Genomic DNA, 22,203 nt, shown 5'->3' on the forward strand with positions numbered 1-22,203 from the left:
TGGTAGCCATGAGCCTGATACCCATGAAGAACGCGGGGCAGGAGGCTCCGCCTTTGTTTATACAGACACGTAACGTTGCACAAAATAGTTCCCAAACAAAACATGTAGTGATATTCATCGAAATCTAACAGTGCGCGTTCATGTTTGGTGTTACAGAGTGACTGAGAACAGTAATAAACACCCCCAACACAAAATCCTCCGGCGGGCGGCCGTGTTGTGAACTTAAGAACGCACGCAGCTTGTAACGGAAATGAATACAAATGGAAATTAATAATTAGAACGCAGTAAATTTGTTGTATTTCTTCACGAGACTGAAACTTCTGTTGTAGAATGAGGATGTGTGCTTCTGAAAGCGCGCGCCTATGAGGGGCCGTATAAGACATTATTTATTCTGAACCATTCACATTCATACATTCTTGCTCTCACAGTCATATATACTCTCTTTCGCATACATATATTCTCACTTGCACATCCATATATTCTCTCTCTCGCATGCATATATATTCTCTTACGCATTCATATATTCTCACTTGCACATCCATATATTCTCTCTCTCGCATGCATATATATTACTTTACACATACATACATTCTCACTCTCATTGTCACTCTTAAAAAAGAATGTATGTATGTGAAAGACAAGTATATATGAACGTGTGAGGAAGAGTTTATATGTGTGTGTGAGAGAGGAGTATGCATGAAACGGAAGTTACTTTGCATGAAAAGGAAGGCACTTTGAATGAAAAGGAAGGCACTTTGAATGAAACGGAAGGCAGATGATTTCCTGTGCTCTGATTGGACGAGAGGCCGCCACCTCCCATTTTGAACACACTCTAAACCCTATCACTTGTACTGACTCATTACTATTAAGGTTACACAACTTAAATGTCATTTTGTAGTTGATTCAACTATAAAGTATTAAGCTCTATCAAGATTTTTTCAAATTTAACTTAACAGTGCAAAATATTTTAAAGCTTATTTGTATCTGGCACTCAAAAATTTTAAGATCCGTGAAGTAGCGTTATGACGTCATCACGTACTGGTGGGAGGGTCTTTCGTTTTCTCTACGTTAGCTCAGGTGGCCATGTTGGATTTGCCGAATGCGAGTATGCGACGTTTGAAATTGAAAGTCGAGCATTTTATTATTCTGCAAAGCGTTGCGATTTCGTCCCGCTTCAAGACGCCCCAACCTCGGGTTTTTTTTTCATCCGCCTCATCGCTGATGGTGCCGTCTTGTCTTCAGCCCTGATTTAATTTGGTAAGTATCGTTCATGGTTTATGAATGAATGCTTTAAAAATGCTCTTATACTACCGTAAATGTGGTTTACTGTTGTTAACATATGTGTGTTATGATTGTTTTAGAGATTAATGTGGAAATGTATACATGATTAGTTTGTCATAGCAGACGTATGGCGAGCCAAACCCAAAATGCATTTCTGCCCGTAAGTTACGACAGTGATGAGGTTTTTTTTTTTTCAGAGGTAGAAATGATCTGTTATGCTGCAATCACACTAAACATGATCCGCGTGTGAAATTCGCGTTGGAGGCCTCTGTCTGTGGCTAAAGTTTGCTGCTGGACATTTGTCCAAAAATGTCACTCAAAGCCTCTAACGGTTGTGTGGGAGGAGCTACCGCCAACAGTTTTAAGCCTGGTTGCTACATGGAAGCATTGGGTTTTGAATGCAGCTTTAAGCTTTTATAAATCACTGATCTCCGTTATAAAAAAGGTTTTTGTAAAAATAAATTAATCAACGTGCTCGTGTTGTGTTCAGGTACCGAACTACAGAGTGTTCAGTGTTTCACCTCCAGGTAGACGCCAAGGCCAGCCAGGTAACTTGTCTCAGTTATTTGTCTAGAGCTATTTTAAAAAAACAAAAAATGCAATAGGTTGTGTAGTGCAATAAATGTTTTTTGATCAGAATATAATTGAAACATTTTTTAACATTGAAAAATCTCTTTTGGACTTTTTCAGATACTGAACTTCAGAAAGTTCACCAGAAAGTCACCATTTCACCAGAAAAGACCTGTCAGTGGGTGAGTTTTATACTTATTTAATACATTCATCCTGAACTATTACCATTATTAGATTTATACGGCAGCATGGAAACATTTATGCACATTTTAACTAGCCAAAGGTCTAAATAGAGCTGAAATTATTTACAATTTAACTAAACATATTTAGATTGCAGGCTGAAGGTGGCACAATGGAATGGAGGTGCAAGTTGTGTTCTGTTACTTTGGCACTATGCAGTACTACATATAATACTGCAGTACTACATAGCCAATATTCCAAAGTGTTTCCACTGCCATGTATGTGGAGACACTTTGGAATATTGTCATGTCTTTATGACAGTATATTACAATAATAAAATGATGTTGCATTAGCACCATTCCATCATTTGAAACCATGAAAACTCATCTGTCAAGATCTGAAATGGATTTATGTAGAGTAGATGCAGTCAGAGGAAATTGTGCAGTTTTTACATGTTTGTGTAACTTAAAGCTGCCCTTTTCTGAGACTAAGTCCACCAAAACAGACAGGAACTGGCCAGCTTGGTTAGGATTTATGACCTCCAGGTGAATTTCTAATGTGCATAATTCAAAAACGGATAACAAATCATTTGTAAACAGCTGTAAGAAGCCACGGTGTAACTTGCCTTCAAATGACTTTGGGTCTTTGACCTGAAGTGGATCATGACATAAACACTGTATTGTCCTCTTACTAGAAATAGACATCTAGAAAAGGTATCATTTTATTATTTCTTAAAGTTCCTTAAGTAAATATTGGAAGTGTTTGCTCTGCATTTGCTTCAAAGGTAATGGATATTTCTTTTTATTCTTTTAGGACCAGCGTGACGTGAACATGAGACGGGCACTTGTCCTCCTTGCACTTCCTGTTTATCTGCATGAAGATGCCTCCAACTTCTTCAAGACCTGTACAGTAAGTGCACACGACTCCCTGTCAATGGTTTTCACTAATCCTTTAATATTGATTGAGATTTTATTGAGTGACATAATAAATAGGGCAATTGTTTGTAGTTTGTAAACTGAGTGATATTTTTAAATGGTTTTAAAACTGAGACGGAAGATGAAAGGCGAACATCAGGGACTCCTGATTGGAAGGAGTGGAGTTTCGTTTACCTTTTCTGCTCCTGATCCATCATTATTTGAATACAGAAAAATGAAGCTTTAGTCTTAAATTATTTTATAAATGTCCTCCTTCAGAAAAATGCTAAAGAACTTTTTAAAAACACAATTTTAATTGGAGTTGGTCCTTAAAACATCATAGCCAGTTGATTAAAAGCTAACAGAATGTTAGCATGAAAAGATTCCTATTGACAGATGGCAGGAATGTCAGTTTTGGACATTAGTGTGATGAATATCTTTGAGGGTCTGAACTCATCTGTGTTTTTTGTTTTGTATTTTCCAGAATACCAGACCTCACAGACACTGCTGTGGGTATCTTCTCAGTTGTCGTGGTGACGCTCCGGATGCTGCCGTCAGTGGTCCCACAGATCTGGCTGACTAATTTCTTCTAACTCTTCGGGGACATCTATGCTCTGGACCTACAGCACCCCAAAAAACTTGAACTTGCCTTCATATTTATTCAGAATGCTGTCTTGAGCCTTGAGGACAGCAAACCACTGAAAGGACATTTATTGACGCTGAAGAATGTTTCGTTGAGTGAGTCTTCCAGAATGGACTATTTGTTGGTTTAAGTGTTATGTAACTAATGTGTTTTGTTGTGATCATTTGCTTTTTCTGCCGTAAAATACAAAACCAACTCTTTTTGTCAATATGTTGTGTGGCACTCTTATAATGCAGTTTTATTGCACTTATTGTTTCTTCATCCTCTTGATATTTGTGCTTTTTTTTAAAGAGCAATTAAAAAAAGTGTATTAAGCAATCACTATTGTGTGGCCTTCACGTTTGTTGGTTTTTATCAATGTTAGCCTTTAAAATGTAGTGGGGCAGTATCAATATCTCTGTTTAGAATACATTTTAAGCTGAAGAATTTTAAATATTTTCAATGCTACACATTTAATGAGTTAAAGAATTTATAAAGCATTTGAGTGAATTTTACATATTTTATGAGTTGAGTAATATAAAAATATAGTTAGTTAAAGCGTTTTTTAGTTGGAAAATATTAAAAACTTTAAGTAAATAATCTCTCTTTTATAAGTTGAGGAATCTTAATATTTTTTATATGAAATAATACAAATGTAAGCCAACTGACAATATGAATTTTAATAAATGTTAACTTAAAAGTTTTAATAATATAACTTAACTGTTGCGTAATCTGTTACAAAATAATTTTTAAGTTCAGTCAACTCGCTAGGGATTACAGTGCAGACGCTAACATGAACAAGCAAGAAATCCCAAATTAACAGACTTGTGTTGTGGAAAGGTATGTTTTTTAGCTAGCAGTAATAATCAAAGTATCCGTTCTCTGTTTCAAAATGAGATTGCCACAAAACCGTATGTTATCTCATACTGGAACAGCTTTGGATGTAGAATTCAGTGGGAAAAGGTTTGGACCCTGCCACAAAAGTATTTCATCACCAATAAAATCAGAGAAATTTCTTTCAAAATTCTTCACAAATTTTATCCAGTGAAACATTTCTTTACTAAGTTTAAAAAAGATCTGGACATAAACTGTTCATTCTGTCATTCCTCACCAGAAACTGTGCCTCATCTTATTTGGTTTTGCTATTTCACTCAACTATTTTGGAAAGATGTGATACATTTTATAAGAACTCATCTATGTGAAGATTATAGATTATTTTACGAGCATATTATTTTTGGATATTTTACACAAGAAAGACTTAATGCAGAAAAAATATATGTAGTTAATTTACTTATAATTATGGCTAAATACTTTATACACAAGTGTAAATATGCCAACAAAAAAACCGTGTTTTATGTTTTTCAGAAAGAAATGGTTTTGTATGTGAACAGTATTAAATCTTCCACTAACAAAAAAGCTGTCAGAACAGTTGAAACATGGTCTCTCCTGAAACTTTAACAGATTCCTTTGCCTTATTATTTTTGTTTTCTTTTTGCATAACCTGTTTTACATGGTTATCATTATGTTTTTTTGTTCATTCTCATGGCGAACGTGAAGATTGTATTTTGCACACAGTGGAGTTTTGTGTTTGGTATTTTGTATGTGCAAGATATTGTTAATAAAGTTTATTTTTTAAAAAAAACGAACCGGCAAGAAGTAGCCACGGGGGTCCTGCAGCCATCGGAACCTTAACAAATATTTCATCTCCACCTCACCGTTGCCTTTTTTAAGAAATGACAGCTGGTTTTCCCACATTTATATGTAGTTATGGATCGAAAACAAGAGGAATTTGTTTTAATGTAAATGCGTGTTCCAGCGTCTACAGGAAGTGTCGCCCATAATTCACGCAAAGGCTCATGGGGGCTAGGAATAAGGTGGATACGGATTTTCTGTTTCGGTGGCACTTCTATTACCATTATTGGTATTTGAGACATTCCTTTGTGTCTCTAGAGATGCAGACAGATTTGTGACCACTTGAGGTGAAGATAAAATATTTCTTAAGGTTCCGATGGCCTTCTTATTGGTTCGTGTTAGCGTCTGTTCAAAATGGGAGGTGGCGGCCTCTCGTCCAATCAGAGCACGAGAAATCATCTGCCTTCCGTTTCATTCAAAGTGCCTTCCTTTTCATTCAAAGTGCCTTCCTTTTCATGCAAAGTAACTTCCGTTTCATGCATACTCCTCTCTCACACACACATATAAACTCTTCCTCACACGTTCATATATACTTGTCTTTCACATACATACATTCTTTTTTAAGAGTGACAATGAGAGTGAGAATGTATGTATGTGTAAAGTAATATATATGCATGCGAGAGAGAGAATATATGGATGTGCAAGTGAGAATATATGAATGCGTAAGAGAATATATATGCATGCGAGAGAGAGAATATATGGATGTGCAAGTGAGAATATATGTATGCGAAAGAGAGTATATATGACTGTGAGAGCAAGAATGTATGAATGTGAGAGAGAGAATATATGGATGCGTAAGAGAATATATGTATGCGAAAGAGAGTATATATGACTGTGAGAGCAAGAATGTATGAATGTGAATGGTTCAGAATAAATAATGTCTTATACGGCCCCTCATACGCGCCTGTGTGTGTAAGGGAGCCGCGTGCCATGTGCAGCAATGGCAGTGAGAGAGCGCACCTAAGACAGTGACAGGCGCGGTGGGAGAGAAGCAGAGACCAGTATGAATGAAAGAAGGAAAGTCTGAACACAGGACTAGCAGAAAAAGTAAATTATCAGCAAAGATGAACGTGTTTAATGTGTTTATTATAGTTCCAATCTTGCACCATATGCTGAACTTTCAACAAAGAAAACTAAAAAAAAAAAAAAAAAAAGTTCGGTGATGCGGTCATCATCACAGCCCTACTCGCGGGCCACATAAAATGACATGGCGGGCCACATTTGGCCCGCGGGCCTTGAGTCTGACACATGTGGTCTACATTCATAACCACACAATTTATTTTTTTTGTTTAAATGAAGCAGTGGCAGCTAATCTTGAAGATGTTTCCGCCGCCTCCTTCACAATGTGCAGTAAAATTTGTCATATTTTAAAACAAGATTATAGGACTATGCTTGTGTGAAAATGACCTTATACACACAACTCCAGGCCTTGAGGTCAGTGTCTTACATGTTTTCCAACAAACCTGCCAACTAAAATTTCTTTTGGCATAACAATGATTCTTAAAAATAGCTGAATGGTGGTGCTCAAGGCCTTGAATACGACAACCCTGTTCTAAAATCTACATCAATCCAAGATGTAACATATTAGTACTTACAGTTGGACCAATAGCAGGATCGACTTTGACTTGGACCTACAGATTAAAACAAATAGAGATCAGCTGCATGGGGACTTGGTAGGTTTCACACCAGATGCAGCTCCTGGACTGCGATGTTGAACCAGACACTTGATGATTAGTGTCTAGTGAGTCACCAGCAATCTTAAAACTCTTCATCCAGCATTTCATCATGCATTTAATAAAAATGGTAAAAAGTACAACCGCACATTTCAAGGATAGTATGTGGAAAAGTCTGAAGCTCTGGAAATGGGACATGCATTATGAAATAGGTGGTAACATACACAACCCAGCTTCAACACAGCTCATCTGGGACCTGCTCTCACCCTCCCTCCACCCCAGCTCCACTGTTGCTCATGATTGTGGTTTTCTGCTATCATTTGCCTCCTGGGGCCATCCTTCATGTTGAGCTTGCAGTTCAGTCACTTTCATAATAACCTTACTGACTCCCGCTGTTTGGGTTGTGATTTTACGAGACCACCAAACATCTCAATTATTTTTTTTAATTGTTTATTTGTATGTGAAGACATGCATAAGCTTTTATTTTTTTTTTACTCTGAGAAAAATATCCCAGAGGTACTTCCTAACCTGACATTATCTTCATTTTTACTTCTCGTTTTCTTGTTCTTATCTGCATCTCTCTTTGTCTGCTCTGTCCATGAAGATCATTCCACATGTTGAGACAGCTGAGGCCAGTCATTTTAACTTCATCACATAAATCTGCACAAACACCTAAACACACAGCACTTGTGATGTTACAATGACCTACAGTCGTTTATCCAACTCTATTTAAGAATGTCATGTTTTTGCCAAAAACCCAGAGGTTATGTACACACAGAGATTTCATACATTATTTTATATCAGCTTTAAAAGGTGATACTATTATCAAGAACAATTCATCTTGAATTTAAAACGTATCAGTTCATAGTCTGCAAGTCTGTAATTTCATTCCCAGTTGTACAGAAATGCCATGGAAAAGAGCTGTGCAGGTCACCTGTCACTTTTTGTTAGCGTGATAAATGAATCCTTAAAGAATAAACATGGATATGCACACATGCAAAGCAGGCTGTTGTTGTTATTTTGTGGTCATTTTGTGCAAAAGGTTTTAATTATCTTCATTGTTTAATTATTATTTAATGTTTATACTTGTTATAAACAAATGTTATGCAATGCAAAGTTTTCTCTTTTCTGCATCCCACTACCATCACATTTGACCCAAAACAAGAGAAGCGACAGCTAAAGGGACAGCAGATCCAACTGGAAGTTTATTTTGTTATGACAAGTGAATTAAAGGCCAGTTTAGACATGATTACCTGTACAGTGAAATTATTATTATAATGCGTTGAAAGACTTTTCTTGGGTTTATTATTTCACACTTTTAACCCGAACTTTCACCTTTTAAAGACTGTTTACGTTTTTTGTTTAATTAGAAGTCAGGGGTCACTGTCAGTTCCCGCAATGTGAGCAGTATTTCCTTTAAACCTTTAATTAATAAAACTGTAGCCTGTTTACATGTTAGTTTGTATTAGAGGAAAAAAAGAGGATGTGAAGAGTAAAACTGTATTTATATGATTTAAAAAAAGTAATAATTTGAATCCAAAAAAGGTTATAGCGGTGCCTCTATTGATATGAGTCAAAACCCTTTTCAAAAATGTGAAAGTCTAATGTTTAGTTAAAGTTCTTTGGTAACTCTAGCATTAACATTCATTGTTTTATGGGAAGGCAATGAGGTTGACTGCAGTAAATAAATAAATAAAACTAAACAGAAGATAAAAAGCAGAGTGCACATCTTAGCTCAGGAGGTTATCTAAACATCTGGAGATTCAGTGAATGAACCCTTTCATTTATGACAAATACATACCCTGTATGTGCTATAGAGGAAAATAACTCAGTACTGTAAAGCACTAGCAGTAACTTTGTTTATTTTGCAAATTACTGTAATTTACTTCAAATGAGTATTCATAAACTATGTACAGAGACAAATGCTTATGTAACGCACACTCCTATAACTCTTGAATGTACAGCACTTTGTAGTACTATGCATATGAAAGGCAGTATGCATGTATGTCTGTATGCATGAATGCATGCATGCATGCATGCTTGTTTGTTTGTTTGTTTTCACCAACAGCCCAAAGCCCATCAATATGAAAATAATATTTTACTTGGTTTGTTCAGTTTCTTTCTTGCTTGACTTCTTTACCTTTTTTAAGCTTTTACATGTATTATAATGTTAATTCCTCACAAAAAACAACTCCAAAAGAATAATTTTGCTCCATTCACATATCTCTGAGCAATCCCCCAAAAAACAGCACTTTTAGCACCAGCCCCTCTCAATCCACGAAAACAAGCGGGTTCTCACATTGTGTAATCATAAAGTGAGGAACAGCCCCTTTAAGGAGGAGTCTGCTTTCCAGCACCGCTCCAACACTAAAGGCCCGTACACACCGGGACAAATTTCGCGCGCGATATTCGCCGACGTTTAACGCTTCGTGACTAGACAAAGGGCACCAACGTGAGTGTGCACACCGACGCGAAAATGCCATGCATAAAAGCGTCATTTTTTAAAAAACACCTCGGGTTCGTTTTTTTGGTTTGACGCGCCGCGTCAAAAACTATAGGACCAATGAGAATGGCGCTTTTGCATACGTGTCTGGAGCTTCTGAAGTTACAGTAAAACACAACTTGGGGGCGCTCAAACACAGAACTGTCTTGCTGAGCACACATGCCAGCGAAGAAGATAGACGTCAAGTAGCGTCTACACTGTCGCGAAGAAATAAGACGAAGAAGATGCACTCACTGACGGACATTCTAAAATATCCCCGAAAACGCTCATGATACATTTTCAGCTCTTATACCAGTCGATAAAACTCCCCATGTTCTTCTCTTCTCGTAACAATGGGATGTCCCCAAAATCTACGTCTTTTCCGGCGTCTTTCATCATTCAACAGAACAATAATTTCTTCATCGCTGGAACTGGAGCTAGAGCTACTGGTGAAGGAAATATTCATGTTTTCTTTGTATGATTCTGACAAGCGCGTAAATAATTGCTCTCTTCTTCTGAGTGAAAAGCGACTTTAAGTAGCGTAAAGTTAAGCAGCGCCACCTTGTGTACAGGGGGTATTCCTGTTTTACATTAAGCGCCATCCAATGTCAGGGAATGAAATTGCATGTTTGCTCAGCTCATCGTCAGCGAAAATCGCCTGGGTGTGAACACAAAAAACATAGCGAAAAAAGGCTGGCGAAAAAAGCTGGCGAATATTCGTCAATATTCGTCAATATTCGTGTGTACGGATCTCAACACACCCACTTTCTCAGTGGAGCTAGCAATGATTGGCTAGATCAAGAGTGTAAGCCTCCACACGTCCATCTTTGCAAAAGTTCGGATGTTGTTTCCTTTCGAGGGGGAAACGCAGACACGCTGTCGAGGCCGACTCTAGGTTGATGACATGAAACAGGCGGCACCCACAAGGAGTGAAAGCGGATGCCTCTGAGGTCGAGTTGTCTTAATTCTTCTGGGTAGGGAAAACATCAAATTTATAATCAATAACTATTAACTAAATTCACTCAGCGAAACACAGTTTAAAACACAGTTTATAGAAATTTATTTAATTTTTATTTATTTAATTTCTTAGAAAAATGCAAACCAATCAAACCACATAAAACCCAAACATCAATATCCCGTTTATGCAGAAAACTGCCAAGACTACACCTGTCCATAGGGAAACTTCACCTAACAAAGCAGGTATGATTGCTGCACAAATCCACAGCAATCAGACCAAAAGAGCATGTCAGTTTAGAGGCAGCACTTCAGTCAGAGCCGATCTCTGTACTACAAAGAGTTACTGGGGCAATGTCACTTTCATGTGCCGTCGCATCAACTTTCAGAGGGATATTGTTTCACATGAATGAGATGTTTGTACGGGCAGAAAAGAAAACATTCTGAAAGGACAGAGTCTGCCCTGGCTTGTAAGATCTAAGAAGAAAGAAAAAGAAAGGAAACAACAGGGACTCTGAATTGGCACCAAGAGTGATCTTTTACCTCCATAAATCTCTCATCTTTAATTGATCCCTTTATGCTGTGAAACTCAGCACAAACAAGTCGATTGCTGGGGAGTTTCTAACGATATTGTTGACTTTCTTAAGGAGACAGGGTGAAATTACAGTTACTATAGTTAATTGTCTAAATACAGGCTGTGAGCAGGATATTAAAACCTGCAAATCCTGTCTGTAGAGATTGTGCTGTTTATTTGTAGTCCCTGCTGTGTACGTCCAAAGTACACGCACAAATATCCCCTCTTTCATTTTTTTACTTTGAGTATAAAGTTGTTTGATATCAAGATCATGTTATTTTAAATGATACTGACCTCTCCATCTGGCCTCTGATCCTGGGTTGAGGTGTGGTTGGGAGCTGGGCTTTGTGACAATTTTATGGGTTGCTGGGCAGAAAGTTTGTCCTTTAAAATCTGGTTCTCTCGTCGCATCTGCTCCAACTCCTCAGTCCGAGCTCTGTCTTCTCGTTCTTTTTGTTCCCGAAGGTTCTCTATCACCCGCTCCTGAACAGTAAAACATAGCAGCTTTGAGAAGCATTATACCAAATATAGTTTAAAGATTTATACTGATGTATAGCAACTGTATAGAATTGGTTCTACTAAACAACTGTTTGTATTTTTGTTGTTTTAATCCCTATATGTTTGATAATTTTTAGTAACTGAAAAGCATCACTTTACCAGAAAAAAGGACACATTGGCGGTGATGAAACTGCGCATTGCTATGGAGCAGTCCTGACAACTGCACAAAGGTCAGATGTGCAGCACAGGTGGCCTAATACAGGATTTGTGTCTCTTTTTTGTGGACAATAGTTGTGCCCTTAAGTGATTACTAAGGTGTTTATTAAAATGTTTTTATATGTGGCACGACCACATGACTGGCAGCTTTAAACCTCTGTGTAGTTGGGAAATTTAATTTACCAAGATGCACAGTTCACCACTGTATAATGGGCTTTGAATAAAAAGTTGGAGAGACCACTTAGCTAACAAACCCTGACTGCTTTCTCCAAATCCTGAAATACCTAGAAAACTTGAGGATAAACACATTGCAATGAAACCAGCCTCAGTGCAAAGCACAAAATAACATGCAAACACAGACATAACATCATACAGAGACACACAAAAGGAAAACATCTAACGCAAAAAGAGGCTAAGCTCTGAAGTGTTAATCATAGCCGCAATGCCGCGGCCAGTGACTGGCTCCAACAGTGAGTTTGGGACAGAGTTACTGATTAGCAACACACACACTTACTCTTGTAAACACATTAAACACACCCCATGAAGACCACAATGTCTGAGAGGTTTGCCAACGTTCTCCTCGTTACAGCCAAACTATATGAAGACTGCATCTGAAGTGGTTTTTTTAGTAAACAGATGGGCTGGTGCAGCCAAGAGATTTACCGTTTATTGTTTCTTTATGGTACTCACTTCAAAGACAACAAGCAACAGAAACCAATTTAAGGTTTCTGTTTCTAAACTGACCATAGATGTCTTGAGCTTTAGAATAATATCCAATTTGATATAAGTGCACCAAATTGACCAATTGTGCATTTTATTTAATAATAAGAAAAATAAAAACAGAAACATTGAAGGAAGCAAAGAACGAAAAATCTAAAGAGGTAAAGGTAAGATTTTGAAAAATGTTGCATCTATTTAAAACCACATTTTTTGTTTTTCAAATATAGTTTGGCCAGATAAGCGGCTCATACTCAGCTGCGATTAATAAGCGATTAAAGAAAAAATTGCAACAACTCCTAGAGGGCACTGTGGGTGTGTATATCTACTGAAAGCAATGCAAAAGAAGCGCTGCTCAGTCTTACATCAGGCTTGGCAGAATTGTGGCAAAGCAACACAGAGGATGAAGAGTTTTTTTGAAGAGAATTTAGTGATTTTTAGTGATATAAAGAGTTTAGTTGCCTTGTTAAGGTGTTTTTTGTATGCTATGGTTATCTAAATGATTATTCATATGTTGTGCTAGTATGCTAGATTCCTCCTATGTTTCAGGAAACAAGACAAGCATTAATTTGTTATGGTACTTAAGCATGCAGATATTGTCTATTATTATTATAATGATTTGCCTTTCAAGATGAAATGTCTTTTCTTGGTTACGTATCTTGTTAAATACATTCCCCAAAAAGTGTGACTATTACTTCTGTGCAACTTAAAAATGATTTTTTTGTCTTCTTTATTATGCATTTTTGGTGACTTATAGTCCAAAAAATATGTATTATAGTTTCAAAAATTTGTTAATGGTATCTGTATATTCTGTATATCTTTATTATTTGTATCTTGGACTTCTTGTTGGATCTTTGTTTCCTGGTAATAACAGATAAAACATTAGCCTTTACATCATGTTTCCAGTGGTTTTTTCATTATTATACATCCTTCTCTACCTCAATGTCTCATATGACTTTAGCATTTATTTTTTTTTATTTTTTTGAAGTATTCCAGAAGAACATCTTTCTCACAGTACCTTTTCAGATAAGGCCTCCTCCAGTGTGGCCAGAGCCGTGTCAGTATTATTAGAGTCAGTCTGAAGACCCTGGACCCTTTCTCTCAGTCCAGCCAATTGTTTATCCTTATCCTTTAACTGTTCCAACAGGTTTTCAATCTGCAGAGAGGAACAAAAAAATGTGTTACATGAATACTGTTACAACAAGGATGTAATCAGTTAAAATTAGTCAAAATAAGTTTTACAGAGAATCTGCTAAACTGAGAACTGGGTAGAGTGAACCCAGCTTTACTATTGACATTGTATGATAAGTTGGAATGACAGTGAAGAAAATCAGAAAAAAGTATTTCTACTGCACAAGTTGGGTTAATATGAACACGGTTTAATAAAAATTTAATAACAGAAAAGAGTTGAGTGAAATCTGACTGTGCTGCAGGTCTCTTTCTGTAGCTTCAGTCTAAAAACGTGTTGCACTTCATCTATCCAACTCTGTGTCCTGTCCAATGTCTTGGTTTTGTTATTTGAGCTCTGACAATCCTTGAAGACTGTTTTGCCTTAAGTCTCATGCTGCACATTTTATGTTCAGATGTGTCAGAAAGGTTTGGATCAGATTTAGCTTGCCTCTCACTTCAAATGCACTTATCAGATATCAGCAAAACGTTCACTGTCTGAGACTGTTTCAGCTTTCTTTGATCAGATGTTAGTCTGCTTTTCGAGTTGATTCTGATGAATGCTGATCCTTTTGTTTAATTTGTGCATTTCTACTTTATTTTATTAAATCAATAAGCTTAACAATAAAGGACAGTTAGAACTTGGGAAAAACTTAAATCGTTAATTTGACTCACTGGTCTTTGTTCTTTGTACAGCTCATATGCTGCTGCTAAAGCCATGGCATAATAGCTAGGAGATGCAAGAGCTATTATCTGATGAACATCTGGAAAACAGAGCCTAAACACACACAAATACACACAGGAGCATCCGCAATGCTCAAAGCTATTCAAAAAAAAACACTCACAGATGGTATGGGACACTGCCGTGCACTAAGATTCCTTGGGTCTAAATACTAGTTTCAAAGGGACTGCACGTTTGATGATAGGACACAGTGATATCTTGACTTGCTTCATTCCTAACCTGGTTTCAATAAGGGCACGTTTCTCAGCATTCTGGATTATTGATGTCTTTATTAAAAAAGAACAGCTTTTAATTGAAAGGCTGGTGAACATCCTGAATTATTGCAACACACACACAAGAAGCAGATTTATTTCTCTGTCTCCAACTTTGTCTTTTTCCAACTTTTCTTTAGAAAATGGCATTAAAGTCTAGCTGTGAGGCATCAATATCACACTTGATCCCAGCAGTCCTGCCTCAGATTAGGACTGTCAGTGTACTTCAAAGAGGAAAATAAATGGAAAAAAACTCATTATTTAATGATTACGAGTTAAAAAGAGAAAATAGATTTTGAAAAATGCTTCAACAAGAGACTACAGAAAAAAATAGCAAGGGGAACAAAGGGCATTCCAGTCATGGGTGCATAAGCAGATAGTACTCGAATCTCTAGAGCTGTTTTACAAACGGATCTAATTATGCTGAAGTTGCAGGGCTTCTTTGGCCCTGGGTGGGGTCAAGTGAAGATTTCGGGGAGCCATCTTGGCAATCAAGGGAAAGTGGCGGTGAGGGAAAGAACACCCAGGGCCCTTCGGCAGATCTTGATATGCTAATGACTGCCATTACACAACTTAGTTAAAAGCTCTGGAAGGTCAGTGCAATACTGATAGGGACATAACAGCCTTCAGGGAATGCTGTGAAAGCCTCACACTACCAATGTCTGATAAGATTCCCAGTAATTCATAATTACAATGGGTGTGTTAGAAAGGATTCTATGGTGGGAACTATAAGAAAGAAAAAGGAACCGCAGGGTTTTATGGGTTTTTCCCTGTGCTGGTTTCTCCTGAATAAACCATAGAGAGAAGCACTCGTTTGACCGGGATGTAGGCTCATCTGACTTGACTCATTTTACTGTTTTCACATCGTCCAGCCCTGGTGAAGACTGACAAGAATTGCACTCTAACATGCTTAGCCCCACATGACGTAAACAAAGGAGAGCATGCAAACAAACTGAATATTTAGCTTTGGCCTCTAGTTGTAATAGCCCAGTAGCTTGACATAACTTATTCTTCCAAATGTATACATACGCACTCATGCACACCCTTGCTCCATATCCTTGTGGGCACCACAGAGCTCTATTTTAGGTCAAATTGAGCATGTCACCCCTGGTCCTTAGACAAATGATTACATTCTTCAGCAGCATAAAGTTTGCTTTGGCATGGCCACACTAAATAACGAGCCCTCAATGTAATATTTAGCTTCGAAGCTTAACCTTCTGTGAAATTGTGCAGAAAAAACGTTAAACACAGCTTAAACCTTACACTACACTGGACAAAAACAGGTCACATCAGTCACAGATATGGGAGAGAGGACAAAGAATTTGTCACCATTTTTAACCACCTCTGAGGAAAAATACTCCACAGATCAACAAGAAAGAATAAGCGGTTCGGATTTTAGGAGGAAAAGGGACTTTCAGATTAGGCTAATTATGATGAGAAGTGCTGCCATTCAGGGCAAATATCAGTTAAGTCCATCTTAACACAAAAGCTGCATTGGTCCAAAGTGCAAATTGTACCATAATATTATGTTTTTAGGGATTTGAGTCCAGTTTGAAGCTGACAGAAATTAATGTGTGCAACATCAGCACTGATTACAGTCCAAGAACGGTAAGGATTAAGTTTTTTTTTTTTTTTTCTTTTAAGTTACCTCACTAATAAACAAAAGAAAACCAAAATGCTGGAAATCAAGTGAAAACATGTAGATGGTGGAATCTAATAAGTTAGATTGAAAAAAAATTGCACTGAATACAAGAAAGGGATATTAAGATATCAGTAAAGATATATTTATATAAAAAAAAGCATCAGCACCAAAAACACGTATTTTTTGAAGAAAATAATAGTTCTTTACTTGTCATTTAAAACCTTAAAAATTTACTAAATATTGGAAGTGCAAGTCCATTTACAAATAAACGATCAGAAATGATTGAGAAATTTGAAAACGGGTGCATCTCTAACGTGCACATTTACCATCTTAAGAAGTTTGTTAAAAAATCTCAGAAATGTGTGACTATGTTCATTGTATATGCCGATGGAAAAATGCTGAAATGTTCATTGAAGTCTTTACATTGTTGCAGTGCTGTCATTTCTAAACCAGCATTGTTAGTACTTGACTTTTTTAGTTAAAGCTTGATATGGTTTATTTATGATTCAATCTACTTTAATTTCTGCCCTTTACTTTCCGACAAAATGCAATACTCGTTTCACAATTTGAATGCTTGAACTCCAAGACAGGTGTGTTGTATGCAAATTTAAAGTTAAAATGTCATTGCTTTGCACACATCTGTGTTTGTGAAATGCGTTCTCTGCACATAACTCATTCTCTAGAAGAGAACTGTCCCCATCAAGATGTGGTAGGAAACCACTTGATGATCCAACTACATTAGGTGTAAAGCTAGGAGACACCAGGTGCATTTTTTTGTCAGTCTTTAGTATGATCCAAACATGGATTTGAACCCCCAGACCTCACAGTCTTAAGGCACACTCTGATAAGGTCACTGACCTGGTTGATGTATTAACTTATGAAACTGTCCTTTTCGTACCTAAAGTACATACAATACGCTCAAATAACGCTTTCTAAGTCTCAAATGCACACCAGCTTGCAGAGGCTTTCATCATAAAACTGCAGTGTCTACCATTGCTCAGTCTTACCAACCACTCTTCTAAACTCACACCTCACACCATTCTCAGTGCGGAAGACAGAGCCAGGTTTCTAGGTCTCTCAGTGCGCATGTGTCCTCTTGAGAAACCATGACTTTTGTCTCAGTTATTCCAAACACATATTTGGCTGGATCAAAAAGCAGATGGAACAAAACCAGATTTTACTTCAAATTGGCAATGAGGGTGTAACAGTACCTTTCACTGGTTTTGACCTGAAACGATCCATCAAATGTTGTATTTTCAAAATGCATTTGAAGGTTACAGCATTCATTTATTCTAGTAGAGTTTACTGTTTTATGAGTGAAGTTTAAAACCACTGTTGCAATTGTTTGCAACAGTTTATTCTCAAGAGTGAGGTCACTCCAGTATCGATTTTAGAGAAAATGTGGGAACACCAAGATGTTACCCAGTCTACAGAGAAAATACTTTTTGTTGCCCCGAAGATAGATAGATAGAGAGAGAGAGAGATAGAGAGATGGAGAGAGAGAGAGAGAGTTAGCTGCTTTGTCCTCAGCAGTAGAAATACAGGCAATCGAGAAGGCAATCTAACTTCATCAATAATGGGTCAGTCTACTGCTAGAAATAATTTTAAAGACATACTCCAATGAAAGTTGTATTTTTGCTGTTAGTAACATGTTCTTGTAGCATCTTTCTCATTGTGGAGGACATATGTAAAGAGAATAAAGATTAAAACTGCCTTTCTGAATATTTTTCATTCAAATCATGGTGAATTAGGATCAGACTAAAATGCCTTTGAAATAAGCTTGTAGTGTCTTCCTAAAAACTATAATCAGCAGGTCACCAGCTCCCTGCTCAGCTCCATTGTGAGGCACATATTTGCAGACAAATAGATCCATGAACGCCTTCATTTTCCTAGTCTGAGGTGGAATCTATCTAATATTGCTCGTCGTTTTTTATTGCACCACTAATGTTAGTTAGGGATTATGGGGGGCTGTAAGTTTACGGGAGAGAGTGTAAACAAAGGGCTGATGGGAAATGAGTGCTTACTGCATGTCAACAGTCTCGCCTCAATTCAGGGGCAAATTTCTGATGAACTACTGCCACTCTGCAGAAAGTATGTCCTAGAAAACAGCACAGGTGTTCTGATCTTGCCTAACTGCTTAATCATAATAACCTCTGGGAACACTTTTAAAACAGATCAAAAGATGAGTGAGTGGGCCTTTAAAGCACATTTCTATTGCTTGAATGCCATTTTAATTGCTAGGAATAATTCATGCAAAGTAGAAATATACATGTAAACATAGTCTAATAAACAATTATGAATGACATCTACAACATTGGTGAATAAAGTCTCTTATTGGTCGATACGTCTTCATAGATCACACAATTTTTGTTTCATTTCCTTGAAAGACCCTGAAATATTGACAAGTATAATAAACTCTTTGCTTATTTAGATGATGCTTTAGTAACAAGTTACCTACTGTACTTGTGATTAACAAGATTTCAATGATGAACCTTCAATGATGAGTCAATCTTTAGGCTATCCTTCACTTTGTTGTGATGACTCCTTTTATGTGACTTAGAGAATCCTTCAGAATTAATGTCACTCGATCTTACTTCTATCAAACATATAGTTAATAACACAGAATATTAGAATTAAATTGGGTTCTAAAACACTTCCAAAAATATGATCTCAGATGAAAACTTTAAAAAAAACTGGCAGGTGTAAATGTCTAGTGAAATGATGAAAGAAATGCATTTTAAGATAAAACAAACATGGTGAAGTGCATGTGCCCAGTGTTTCTTCCTAGTTTGTCAAAGTTAACGACAGAAGCATTCAATTATATTAGAGAGATGTCAATGGTAGGTAACAATGCTGCTGTTGCTGTATCATGATGTCTTTGTCTAAGAGAAAATGTGAAGAAACTCTAGAGTTTAAAGGTGGATTGCAAACACCATCAAAAACCAATAAACCCAGTTTGGGTTTCAGTTGTTTAACCCAAAGATCCTGCAAAAGACTATTATTATCTTTTTTGGTCAACTGTGAAGTGCAGAGACAACTTGTTATTCTTTTTCTTAAGAAGTAAAGCAAATACATAAAAGTTAAAACATACCAATAATTTGGATGAAGACCTCCAAGGTTTGAGGATGAAGTTAGATAAAATATAGATGGGATCATTTTGCTCTGAGCTTTTACTGTGAATTTACCTAGAAAATCTGAATGAGTCACTAAATTAAATGTTTTCATTTCAAAGAAGCCCTAACGAAGATAGCAAGATGTGCTGTGTAAGAATGTAAGATAGTCACTTCAGACACACAAACAGTTCCTAGAAAGTATGAAAAAAAAACGTTTTTATTACCAAGATTTTCTCTGTCGTGTTTCTTTGTTTTGTTTTACAATACGCCAATTATTTGATAATCAAATTTTTTGGGAATTTTTTTTTTTTTTTTTGCCAACTTAACATTACAATAATTTGCAAAGTCTAGATTTATATGTAAAGTAAAAAGATTGTCAGTTTTTGTGTCACATGCTCAAAACTATAGTCTAAAAGTAGATTGCTTAAGAGTAGAACCGCAAACTCAGTTGACCCGTCTGTCTTTCATCCAAACTAAGAATTAGAACTTTGTGGCCACCAATGGATTCCTTTCAACAGAACAAAAAAGAAGGCCAACTCTGAGCCATGACCACCATGAAAAGAAAATCATTTGTAATTCTAAAACTTTTTGGACCAATAAAAATACCAAACCATGACTGCTTACCATTTCAGAAAAGCAACTTGATAGTCGTCACCTCTGAAAATATAACAGGAACAGTTGTAAAACCCAGTGATCCTGGCGCTAACATCTAAGTTCATGGACACACAAACACACAATGGGACAGTAACCGCAAACTGTGTAATATGTAGAAACATAGTGTTGATTTCCCCAGAGAAATTTAGGTCACAGTAAAACCCAGAACAAAGACTTAAATACAGTGTGTTATCCTATCGCTGCAAAGTCTCCAAGACGCTGGGATTGTCTTAAGATTTTTGTCTCACCAATAAAATGCTTCTGTTTCACAAAGTTCTTAACATGGATCTCCAAAGAACACAGTCAGGTCATCAAGAACAGGTTACAAAATTACTTTTTCAGTCTGATGGCCTTTTGCTTCAACCCATTTCCCTCCAACAACCTATCTTTTTTTTTTTGCCACAAATGGTCAAAGCTGACAGACTGTTGTGCAATCATCCTGTGTAAACTGGCGCCTCCATGTGGTATTTTTTATACACTGTCACAACTTTATAGAGAAGTAATGCTTTTACTGCTTTATTATTTTCTTTTTATCACTAATTTTAATCATTCATTTTTGATTTTTCCCTTTCATTAAAATTTTCTAAACGGAATTTAAAAAAATAAGTGAGATGTCGTTCATTTTGTAAAATACAGTCATAGGAGGATTTTTTTTTCTCTCTTTTACAGACCCAACAAAACTAAAAATCTCATATCTTTTAGTAAAAAAAAAGAGCAGCCAGACATAAAAGTCATGGATTAGTAAGACGGTATTACGTTAAAATAATGCATCCAGCAACCTCACAACTGTGATTTCTACAAACTAGTAGTTTCTGGCTAAGAAAGGAACAATAGGACATAGAGGTCTTAAAAATATCAAATGACATGCCAAACCATTTCCATCTTGAATGACCTTTTGAAGTCATTATTCTTTGACTGAAAAGTTATTATTATTCATCTGTTATTACCCATAATGACAGAGTAGACCAAGTTTATATGAAAACTGGTGCCTGAAGGAGAAGGTAAAGAAATAGCATATCGATAAGTGCAGTGTTCAAGTTCTAAAATCATCTACACTAAAAAACTACAAAGAACAAAAGCCGCTGTAAAAGGCCCCCCCCTCCCATGAAGGAATTCTTATCTTTACTTAAAAAAAAATGGCCCAAGACATTTATTATATATTCATTTGATTGTTTCCTCTCTGAAATTTCAAGTTATTTTCCAAGAGAACCAAATTTCTAAAAAAAGGAGCTTCCAGAACTGAGAATTTTGGAATCAAAAGGAGGAAATCCTTAGCTCTCCTTCAGTAAAGGAAAGAAGATCTGAGAAAATAAACTAGTAAATATATTCCATGGAAAAGGTCTGCATTATGCGAAAGCTTTTTGAACTTTGCTTTAATGATTGTTGTTTAATTGTTTGATAGAATAATTTACAAACAAAAAAGAATAACAATAATAATTTTCAAGATAAATTCAAACTCAAGAACTCTAATGGGATCTATTTTTTAGCACTTAGTTTGAGACTGGGATTATCAGAGATGCTATGTCAGACAAATCTATATAATTCAGTATTTGTACATTTTTTACACCTGTCACATCTTGTTTAGGTTCATGGCAATTTTGGTTACGGTGCACATTTCATTTTAAAATTAAGAGAGAGAGAGAGAGACAGACAGACAGACAGACAGACAGACAGACAGACAGACAGACAGAATTATGATAAATGTCTGGTCAGACTTTGGAGATGGGAGCTACACACAGTGATTTCACCTCTGACAAATAGACAGCCTCCCCCTGTCCCCATACACGCTTTCAGAGCATGTGGCTATTAGTAGCAGGCCATTTAAGCCTTCAACCTATTCATCATTTTACACAAGCACACAAACACAGATCCGAGCTAACACTGCATGAATGACAGAGACACCCAGAGAAAAACTAAGCGAGAGTTGTTTTCACAGTGATTTCTCCTGGTCAACCACAAAGCAAAATGAGCACTTGCAAGTTCTGCCGGCCCAGAGCTGTTCAATGAAGACAGATTACACTTGTGCAAGCTGCCGTGTGCATACGTAAGCATTTGTGTATGCGTGTGTGTGTGTATGTGTGTGATGTGATTGGTGGCCAAGTCCATCCACGTCCATGCTCTTTAGGCTCAAGACTGTATCTCTGCTCCCCCAGCTGAGGAATGTTGCAATGATTGCTGGGTAATTACGCTGATGCTTTAGCCCTACGCTTCCAGCACTGTCACTATTAAGTATTTTCTATTTCTCCTCTGCAGGCAGAGAG

The 22,203-nt window shown here is 36.9% G+C and overlaps 1 protein-coding gene across 4 annotated transcripts in view; it reads right to left on the reverse strand.

Moving 5' to 3' along the window:
* LOC101160317 (ERC protein 2) overlaps positions 1-22,203 on the reverse strand; it is a 179,710-nt gene that overhangs the window by 115,494 nt on the left and 42,013 nt on the right. For all 4 annotated transcript variants that reach the window (XM_023956647.1, XM_011477368.2, XM_020704703.1 and 1 more), the window contains 3 exons: positions 13,392-13,529; positions 11,237-11,425; positions 6,855-6,890 (listed from right to left, as the gene is read on the reverse strand). In XM_023956647.1, coding sequence (XP_023812415.1) covers positions 6,855-6,890; positions 11,237-11,425; positions 13,392-13,529 — 363 coding nt within the window. The remainder of the gene's footprint in view (positions 1-6,854; positions 6,891-11,236; positions 11,426-13,391; positions 13,530-22,203) is intronic.

The sequence above is a fragment of the Oryzias latipes genome, chromosome 7 (assembly GCF_002234675.1).
Source record: "Oryzias latipes chromosome 7, ASM223467v1".
Classification (NCBI taxonomy): domain Eukaryota; kingdom Metazoa; phylum Chordata; class Actinopteri; order Beloniformes; family Adrianichthyidae; genus Oryzias; species Oryzias latipes.